Source organism: Paroedura picta, chromosome 2 (genome assembly GCF_049243985.1).
Source record: "Paroedura picta isolate Pp20150507F chromosome 2, Ppicta_v3.0, whole genome shotgun sequence".
Classification (NCBI taxonomy): Eukaryota; Metazoa; Chordata; class Lepidosauria; order Squamata; family Gekkonidae; genus Paroedura; species Paroedura picta.
This window is the reverse complement of record NC_135370.1, coordinates 80,767,865-80,778,817: the sequence shown is the minus strand read 5'-3', so window position 1 is coordinate 80,778,817 and position 10,953 is coordinate 80,767,865. Positions and strand designations below refer to the sequence as shown.

Below are 10,953 nucleotides of genomic sequence, written 5' to 3'. Positions count from 1 at the left end.
GTATAGTCATGGGGGCCCTTGAATAAAGCAAACCTGTTCCCAGAGCCTTCTAAAACAGCACCTAAGGGAACCCATCACAAGATGCAGAAGGCCATGACCTCCTGACTCTCAATGATTCTGCACTGCCGCAATCTCTAGGCTATCAAATTAACTTTCTGTAGTCTTAACATTACACAATTTTAATCTTGGGTACAAATGTTTACACACAGCTATAACAAATGAAGAAGATAATATCACTTAAAACCATCCCTCTGCTGAAGTGGTGATGTGTTTCTTGCACAATGCATATCCCCAGGTAATAGATGGTATTTATCAACTCATTTATTTTTGAGTTCATTGAAAAATCTTAATTAATTGAGAAACCTGTTTGCCCTACTGTAAGGTCTGGCAAGAAGCATGAACAGACACGACTGAGATATGATTCCAAAAGGGCTGGTGTGAGAATAAAGCTGAGAGGAAGGCAGTGTTGAAAGTGAACGCCCAGAGGAACATAATGGTAAGGGTGGTTATGGTTATAACATAGTTTTACCAAGTCTATATAAAGGACATGAAATTGGATGGAAAGGCACCCTTGTCTTGGAAAGGGTGACAGCAGGAATCCGAGTTCTAGGTGCTCATAATGCCTCCACAGTCAGGCAGTAGCCAGTTAAATCCAGAACCAAGTCCAGATAACCCACAGCTTTTCACCTGGGAAGAGGTCAGTCTCCACTCAGGTCAGAAGAACTCCAAGCAAGAAAAATGGTTGGTCATCAACAGGAAAATCTACGACATCAGCCAATTCTGTTGGCAACACCCTGGAGGCACTCGTGTCATCAGCCACTATGCAGGACAGGATGCTACGGTGAGATCTTTTTATGGGACAAGGATCCTTGAGAAGAACTATAGCTCCCTGAGACTGATTATGCATGGGGCAGGTAATCTGGGGTGGCGGCAGCAGGGCAGCCCCAATTGTGAATGATGCTGCCGCTATCCCAACCCTGGCCTGGCGCAGTGCCTGCAATATGTGAATGCAGGAACTCCTGCATCACCCACGATACCATGGGCACCATCCATGGCCTTCTAATGCCAGCCTCATGAATAATTGGAAAAGGCCCAGATCCACCCAAGACCTCTGGTGTCCCTGCAGGGATACTGCATACCTGTGTCAGCTCTCTGGAGCTGTGAAGCTGGACGGGGCATTCCCAAACCCCGACCTTGGCAGGAGAGCGGCATGCCATTCCCCTGCCATTGTGCAGGGGAGGGCCCTTGCCCCCCTCACCCCCTGCCCCCTCCCCCGCCTGCCCCCTCCCCTGCTTCTGCCATACAGCGCACCAGGCTCTTCCAGCCAGGCTCTTCCAGCCACGGGGCAGTCCACATACACTGGGGGATTCCCTCCCCCGTGCATATGTGGGAAGTGGTAGGGCATGTCACACTGGAGTAATGCATAATGGGTCTGATAGACTAGAGCACATACTTTCTGGGCAGGGGATTGCAAGTTCAATTTCTGGCTACATCCTCTCATTCAAATGCTAACAAACCAATAATCCAACTGTATAAACCAATTTCAAATGTTCATTTATGCCTACTTGTCAATTTTCTATAACTAGAGAAGAGCAAGTTAGAGCACTGAAAGAAGGACCAAAATAGGCAACCCCTCCCTTCATTTAAAGGTATTTGGACTATGTTTAGGTGTGAATTAATAATGAAATTGTCTTTTCCCAAGTGAGGATAAATAAATTTATAGTCAGCAATTTTCCAAAGCCAGGTTATTCAATCCAACAACCTTCATCAAGATTTCAGCTCCAAAACTGTATGCAAGATTTTTCTTAAAAACATGGAGTCCTCTTCTAATCCATTTGATTTCAATGTATTTAGTAGCTTGTAACTCTTTTCAGGATTGCACTGCCTGCCTTTTAGTTCTCTTCTAAGCATGTTATGCATAACTAGTAGTAGTATTCTTTATTATGGTCATAGACCAGCAAAATCAAAACAATTTCAGAATTACATAAATAATATGGCTAAAACACAGTTTTACTCATAAAATAGCATTATGTTAAACACAGACTATGAGTCTGCTAAAATATAAATTAGAATTAAATGGAAATATAGGAAATTGTTCTAAATGCTCTCAGGGTCTGTTAAGTTTTAGTCAACTTCCACCGCCTTTTCATGGCTGCAGCACAAAACCTGGCAACACTATATGTGATGGAACAATTTGTGTCTGTGAGCAGCAGGGAGATATAAAATTGTCCTGAGCACCCAGGGACTCTATGTAACCATGGTGTGATAAATATGGAACGAATGTCATTATAAAACTGACAATGCAAAAGGATATGTTCCAATGTTTCTATCTGACCAGAGCCACAGGGGCACTTCCTTTCACCATAGGGAGTTTTCTTGTATCTCCCTTCAAGTACAGCTGAGGGAAGGACATTGCAACGAGCTAAAGTGCATAACTAGTCTTCAAAAGCGGAGCTTAATTTTTTCATAGCATTCATTTTGTTCCGACTGAGGATTTGTTCCATTAAAAAAAAAATCTCGGGTGGTCTTGCAGTATTCAGTGTTGCATTTTATTTGGAAACTGCTGTTGATGTATGCTCATGGTTATTGTCTTTCTTGGATTCAGCCTCAGCGTTATTTTGGACAAGCCATGCTCCGTTTTTTAAAATAATACATTTTATTGTGTGTGATTCTTTTTGTCATAGCACATTCAATAGCCTTCATTCAGTAGCAGTGACCATCAAATTGCTGCATGGTCTGGATTGACTGGATCAGACTACAATTCCCAAGTGACAATGCAAGGATGCATCAAGTATTGCAATGCAATGAAATCAAATATGTTTGATATTGGTAGTCAGACAGCCCAAATGAGCAATGCTACAATATCAGACCAAAAAAACCTATGCAATTTTCCCAGCAAGTAAGAACAAGGAACATGCTTTTTTTTTTGTGAGATCCTATGGCACAATAGTGCAACAACATGCTTGCTTAAAATACTTGTTATCTAGACGCAAACATTTCCATGAATGAAGACTGAGTCAGCTAGGCAAGATGGGTAAGGCTAGAATAAAGAGATAAGACAGCCAGCTTCCTCCATGGGCACATAGGTAGCTCAGTGGGAACATAACTCCTCTTGAGTTAATCATTAGCATCAATGGATGCCGGAGGGGGATGGTTACATGAAAAGCAGCATATGAATATGAATGCACAAAATATTTTGCAAGTAAATTTAGAGCAATTTCAGGCATTCAAGAAAAAAGCAAACTTTTTGTAGATTTAAGGTTGGCGATCATAGTTTGTGATCTGAATAGAGGGATGCTGACTTATTTTTTGTTACTCAAAAACAGGTTCATCCTCAGGCAAAACAGCTGAGAAATTTTATACCACAGTCTCATTAAGAACAGTGAAATTAGTTAGAGAGATTTTGTACTCTGAGTACTCTGTACTTTTGTACTCTTACTCTGATTTTGTACACTGAGTACAAAATTATTTGTTTCCTGGTAAATTGCTTTTAATGTTAGTCTTCTATGACATCTCATTAGAGAAATCCTTTCATTTCCTCAAATTATTTGTTGGCAAGAGTGAAAATGTTTTTATCTGGCAGGGGGAGGAGTTTCAATTAAATCAAGATTATTATCTGGGGTGACGATATTTGGAGAAAGGCATTTTAAGCTTGGGATTTGTTTGAACTGAGCAGGGAACACTGTTGGCAGGGATGTATTCTCTTGTGAAATGATATGTTGTTTCAATTGAAAAAAATGAATGCAGCATCAAGTTGAGTGGGGAAACAGTTAAATTAATTTCAGACTAAGGTTGCCAGGTCCCTACTGGCAATGTAGCCAGGGATGTGTTAAGGTTACTTCTGGAATATACCAGAAGTGATGTTATGTCATGACATTGTGGTGATGCTTTAACATTTGGCAAAACCTCTGTGGCAGAAATGCCTTCTATAATAGTGTTTTTGCCAAAATACCAGCGCCTCGCAGTTACATTGTGTGTACCAGAAGTGACATCATCACAATGACAGTGACAGCTGCCTATTCCTGCCTCCTCTGCCAGAAAGTCCCCCCCCCCCACACCAGCCAGCTGATTGGCAGTGGATGTGGGGCCTCGGGGTGGGTGATCTTCTGCCTCCAGTGGGGGGGGGGGCTGAAAACTGTTTCAAATTGAGAATATTTTGATTTGGATTTGCTAATGTTACTATAGCATGATTATGAATTTTAGGGGAAAATATATGACTACTTTTTCAGTATACTCTTGTTGCTATTTCAAAAATTTATGCAGAGGCAGACCTAAATTTAGCAAAGAGAAAATAATGAAGAGAAACGGCAACACAGCCACACTTTGCTGCTGAGCATGTTGTCTGAGATCTACATTGACATTTATGTGAATGCAAAGCACATTTAAACTTTTTAGGCATACACTTAGAAATATTAGGCCTATGTACAAAAATGTGATTGTGGTTTGGAAAAGGAGATTTCTAGAAGAAAGATGAAGGGCCAAGGGGCAGAGCCACTCAGTGTGTGTGTGGGGGGGGGGGGGAAGGCAAGAAATTTTGTGTATGCTTGACGGCCATTTCTGAAGTTAGTTACTACATTTTTAATAGATTATAGATTATATTATTTTTGTAGCTAAATTCCTTGTTCAAGTTGAAGGAAGGAAGGAAGGAAGGAAGGAAGGAAGGAAGGAAGGAAGGAAGGAAGGAAGGAAGGAAGGAAGGAAGGAAGGAAGGAAGGAAGGAAGGAAGGAAGGAAGGAAGGAAGGAAGGAAGGAAAGATTTCTAACATCACACCAGAGTTGCCTGAAACTCAACCCCTCCAAGATGGAAGTCCTGTGGCTGGGAAGGAAGGCCAGGAAGCGCGTTTGTCCAACCTGGCCATGGTACAACTTAACGTTTCACCCTATGCTAGGAATCTGCATGTGAGCCTTTATGCCTTCTTTATTATGGGGGTGCTGGTCATGGGGTTGCATGTCCAGAATTTCCCCACCTTCACAAACCAAGGCTATTAACACCCTACCTGTCTCTGGAATACCTGGCCATGGTGATCCATGTGATGGTCACCTCCAGGACTGACTTCTGTAACTTGCTCTATGTGGGCCTTTCCTTGTCCTTGACCCAGAAATTGCAACTGGTGCAAAATGCAGCAGCTAGGATACTCACAGGATCATCTTGGACGGCCCGTACTCAGCCAGTACTGACCCAGTGCATTGGTTGCCAGTTGCAGCCTGGATGAAGTTCAAGGTTCTAGTGCTAATCTTCAAGGTCCTTCAAGGTCTGTGAGCCACATATCTGAGCGACTGTCTACCACCTTATGCTTCCTACAGGACTTTGGGTTCTGCGGGTACTAACTTGTTAGTGATTCCTGGCCCACGGGAGTTTCGCCTGGCCTTGACCAGGGCCAGGGTCTTTTTGGTCTTGGCCCCAACCTGGTGGAATGGGCATCTAGAAGAGCTGAGGGCCCTGCAGGAACTCTCACACTTCTGCAGGGCCTGTAAAATGGAGCTCTTCTGCCAGGTCTTAGGTTGAGGACAGGGCATGGAAGATTGAAGGGCCCCTCCACACTTAGGAACTATATTAAGCTCAATCAGATTTAAGGTTTTATCTGTATGAGGGATAGTCAGCAAACCTGGGAGTTTATGTTCTGGGGTTCTGGGGGGGGGAGTGAGGGGAGGAGGGAGGATATGGGGTGGGTTCTTATTTTTCTTGCTGATGGAGTATGTTGTTTTAAAGTTTTTATTTATGTGGGATTTTATTCTTTATTATAACCTGCCACGAGACAATTTTGAGAGCAGGGGGTAAGAAATCGAATGAATGAATGAATGAATGAATGAATGAATGAATGAATGAATGAATGAATGAATGAATTTGATGTGCTAACAACAACATATGAAAATTTATCAAAAGTTTACAACTTGGAGATGAGATTGAATGAAATAACCCATTTTATGACCACTTTTACTGACAAACCAAATCAGGAATAAGCATTTTTACTGTAGTTTAAATATGACAATTACATGGATAATGGCTAATATATTTCAAAGATGTTGGATTCTAAACTACATGCCAAATTCTATATATGAAAAAAGCTTTCACTCAGTTATGGCTGAAGTCTACCTTGACTGATTGGTATGGAAACTCAGGTCATGTGCAGTAGAATTCCATTTATGTATAAAATAATTCATTTTATAAGAACATCTAGTAAAATATGTTCAACCCAACTTGAAAGGTTAAAATCTAAAGCTATATAAGCTGATATTTCATCCTATGCATATCTGAAAGGAAAATAGAGAAAGAGGCCTCTCCCAGGCAAAATACTTTTTTGTACGTTTTACTTTTTCAACTCTGTCCTTTCTTTTCCAACTACCTGTTTTCAAAATCCTTTGTAATAGATCCTCTTAGAATTTTCTGTGTCCTTCATACTTTGATTTGTCTTTTGGGCCACTTCTTTCTGCTTTCTTCTCCTCCCATACCATAAATGGCTGTCATTCCACCTCCTGTCTTTTGACCACCAATTTTAACTGTCAAAGATGTTTTGCAGTTGTTACACACAAACTACACACATCTAATATTACACATTTAAATGCATCAGCAATTCTGATCTGTCACCATTTACAAAAGCTCATACATCAGGTATCCTCACTCTATAAACTACATGTCTGCTCCTGAACCAAACAGATATTCCCAACTGAAATAATCTCTGATTTCCATGCTCATAATTTCATGTCTTCTCCGTTTCATAATCTCATTCCCTTATGTGCCCCCAGGATGCCTTTACAGCTTTCCACAAGGATGAAGACCTAGTAAAGAAATACTTGAAGTCACTGCTAATTGGGGAGCTGGCACTTGATCAACCCAGCTGTGAGCCCAACAAAAACGTGAGTTTTCCCCAGGGCTATTTAAAAAAACCAACCTTGAATATGGAATCCTCCCTATCAGATCTAGGACCAATATTCAGAATGAATGTGCAAAATTATATCATATATAGATTTATCTGGAGCAGCTTCACTGTATAATATAAAGAGCTAAGGCCTATTTATTTATATTTATATACCGCCCACCCCGGGGGCTCAGGTGGGCAGAGAGTGGGTGGGGCCAGTCCGATTTTTGTGCCTTCCAATTGTTCCAAAGATCAGACTGGCCCCGGCCCCAGGACTTGGGACCAATACGGAGGTGGCACAGCCTACCCCTCAGCCAGAGGAAATCTGGTGACATCGCCACCAGTCAGCCTCTGACCACTACAGGAAGAGGAGGTTTATAGGACTGCTGAGGGAAGTGAGAATGGAGGCTTGGACAGGCTGGACCAGGCCTTTTCGCCCCAGGGCTGACCTAACTGTCACATACAACAACGTCCCTCACTTTGCATCAGATCTGGCAGGGGGCTCATGAGTGCGCTTCTCCCCCCTCCCTTCAGGCCTGCTATGAAGGAGCCTGACAGCCCCTGACTGAGGCGAGGGAAGCTTTTCCAAGAGCAATACAGAGGAATGCCTACTGGATGGGGGATACGCTTCTAGGTAACTCTGTGTGTGAACGAGACCTTGGGATACTTGTGGATTGTAAGCTAAACATGGGCAGGCAGTGTGATGCAGTGGTTAAAAAGGCGAATGCCATTTTGGGCTGTATCAACAGGGGCATCACATCAAAATCACAAGATGTCATAGTCCCATTGTATACGGCACTGATCAGACCACACCTGGAGTACTGTGTGCAGTTCTGGAGGCCTCACTTCAAGAAGGACGTCGATAAAATTGAAAGGGTACAGAGGAGAGCAACGAGGATGATCTGGGGCCAAGGGACCAAGCCCTATGAAGATAGGTTGAGGGACTTGGGAATGTTCAGCCTGGAGAAAAGGAGGTTGAGAGGGGACATGATAGCCCTCTTTAAGTATTTGAAAGGTTGTCACTTAGAGGAGGGCAGGATGCTGTTTCTGCTGGCTGCAGAGGAGAGGACACGCAGGTATGGGTTTAAACTTCAAGTACAATGATATAGGCTAGATATCAGGAAAATATTTTTCACAGTCAGAGTAGTTCAGTAGTGGAATAGGCTGCCTAAGGAGGTGGTGAGCTCCCCCCCACTGGCAGTCTTCAAGCAAAGGTTGGATACACACTTTTCTTGGATGCTTTAGGATGCTTAGGGCTGTTCCTGTGTAGAGTAGGGGGTTAGACTAGATGGCCTGTATAGCCCCTTCCAACTCTGTGATTCTATTATTCGAATCTGTGGGGGTACTTGTGCTTCCCTTTTGAGGGGGGGAGCTTATCCCTTCTGCCAAATTGTTGGCTGACAGGGAGGCCACAGAATAGCCCCTTCTCACTTAAAATACTGCTCTGGCCAGCCTTAGTGCTGGAGGGAAGATGCAGCCAATCAACTCTCTGCAGATTTGAGGCCTACTGCAAAGGGTTGTTGTGCAAACAAAACTGGATGCTGTTGCAGAGGTTCTTTTGCTTCCTGTTTCATCTGCACAACAATCCTGTGCAGTAGGCCTCAAGTGTTTCAACTCAACAACAACCTACGTAGAAGACTTTAAATGTTTCTTTTCCACAACAACCCTGTCCAAACTCCAAAGCAGCCCTTTCTGCCTAGGGAGCTGAACTTTATACTCTGCAGTTGAGCTGTAATTCCAAGAGCTCTCCAGGCCTCACCTGGAGGTTGGCTACCACTGGGTGGAGCGCCTCCAGGGAAAGATCTTGTTTAGGTCTGGTTTTGCTTCCCCTGCTTTTAAGTGGCAGTGAACAAAACCAGAGGATTAAATGGCTTCCAGTCATTTAAACCCTCCCAATCATCCAGCCATTGAAACCCTCCCAATCTTCTCCCATTCTTCTTTATTCTTTTATATAAATCCAAACGTGTTTATCAAGGGACTTCAATTTTCATATTTTGAAAAACTCCCTCGATAAAGCCTAAGAGCGAAACGTATTAGGATTTATATAAAATAATAAAGAATAATGGAAATTTGAAGACTCTATAAAAGTCATTTTTGTACATTTGATTTGCCATATTGGTATCCCAGTGCCTCTGTACTTGCTCTGAAATTGCAGAGAGCAAAGCACTTCACACGCGACTCTGTTCTGCCTGTCAATCAAGCCAGGCAGCCAATCACCTTTCACAAAGTTGTAAAGGGCTCATGATGCCAGCTAATTTTTTTAAAAGTAAAACATCTGCATTGAAATGCCTAACATCTAATCATAGATGCATAGTGCTTTTTATAATGCCAACCCCTTATGGAATCATGAGCCTTGAATCTTTTAAAAATTAATCTCATTCCCAATTTTTTTTGGGGGGGGACTTTAGAGAGTCATGCTTTGTGATTTAACTGGGAAGGAAAAGTTTTTTTTGCTTTGCCTGCATGATTGAATGCCTATTTGTTGCTCCACGCAGTTTGCTTTAAAAAAAAAAAACACCCATCCCCGGGAGATGGGAGAGGGAGGCCATATGCGAGGGTGGGAATTGGAGGTGGAGATAGTGCTACTTAGGCTCCTCACATTTCCTTAGTGTGTGGCTTGCTGGTTGCTCTCCAAAAAAATGGCAGTTGCATAAGGTGAGCATTTCACTATATTTATTGAGAGCATTATGGCCCTGAAATTTCACTCCCAATAAGTGTCTAAATTAGGAACTATGTCTGGGAGGCAGCAGGAATAGTCAGGAAGGAAGGAAGGAAGGAGCTGGGCTGTGGGGCATTGAGCCCTTAAACTGTAAAGAATCATTATTGCCAGAGGTCAAGTCTACTGCCAATTTTCAGCAAGCTCAGTTGAGCTGTAGCACATTGACCTTTAAACTTTAAAGGGCCATAGACCTGAATGGATCCTAGACCTGATGCATCGTGATGCGCTGATGCATCGTGGAATAACTGAAGTGTGCTTCATCTCTCTGCACCTCTCCCTTCTCCTGTCGTCTTACAGAGGGGAGCAGGAATTTTAAGTTATTTTAAGAGGCACGATTATCATTTTGGGATCATTGATATTGTTCCAATAGTCTGACATGACTTTCTAATATAGCAATAATACTGCCAATATTTAATGAAATCAATACATGACCTTGCTGTCTTTCTGATATAGAATTAAAACGATAATTTTTGAAGTCCACACCACTACAGCAGAACCTATAAGTTTCCTGGTTCACTTTATTGCCATTTTGATACCTTTGGAAGAAGAAAGCATTCAGAAGCAGTTTACATCATACCTATCCAGAAATGGGAGAGCTTAACTGTTTCTCTCATCACAGGAAACACTAGTAAATGATTTTCGCGAACTACAAAAGTCTGTGAAGAGGATGGGACTTCTGAAGCCAAATTATTATTTCTTCATGTTCATATTTCTTCATACCATACTGCTTGATGCTGCATCCTGGCTCACTATCTGGTACTTTGGGAAATCCTGGATACCCTTCCTTGTTGGTGTTGCATTATTTACCACATGCCAGGTAATGAAAATGTGTCACTGAACATGGCAAGTTTCTAGATCATCCCTTAGCACTTCTAATGCCAGTTAACTCTTATGTGGTTCATAATATTCCTGCAAACCACTCAATAAAGCTTGTTTGTTGGAGTCTGGGACATTAACACCAAAGGAAACTAACTCAGTTTAACTGTCCTAATGTGGAATGTTGGGAACTAAAGCAGCAGAATGACAAATTGTTCTTTTTAAATTATTTGTCTCCTGGGAATATTGTATTTAGGAATGTGCTGATGGAAATCTTTATTTACTAACATTTAATTTAGTGATTAATTCCTACAAAAATGTCTTGAAAGTAATTATACTGCCATGGCTTATTGCATTCCAGGTCCAATATGGGTTTTTCCAGCATGATCTTGGACACATTTCAGTCTTTCAGAAGCCCAAATGGAATAGACTGTTTCACTTCTTTGTGCTAGGAATACTTAAGGTAAGGATCTGGTACCGTGATAGTTTTTTGCCAAGTAAGTGTAGCAGTACATTTTTATATGCAGTGTCTATTCCAACAGAGAAAGAAGACTTAGTTGG

The 10,953-nt window shown here is 42.1% G+C and overlaps 1 protein-coding gene across 1 annotated transcript in view; it reads left to right on the top strand.

The window, feature by feature from the left end:
* Positions 1-619: 619 nt before the first annotated feature.
* Positions 620-10,953, top strand: part of LOC143828738 (acyl-CoA (8-3)-desaturase-like) — a 28,512-nt gene continuing 18,178 nt past the window's right edge. The window contains exons 1-4 of the mRNA XM_077318990.1: positions 620-841; positions 6,745-6,855; positions 10,196-10,393; positions 10,754-10,855. Coding sequence (XP_077175105.1) covers positions 620-841; positions 6,745-6,855; positions 10,196-10,393; positions 10,754-10,855 — 633 coding nt within the window. The remainder of the gene's footprint in view (positions 842-6,744; positions 6,856-10,195; positions 10,394-10,753; positions 10,856-10,953) is intronic.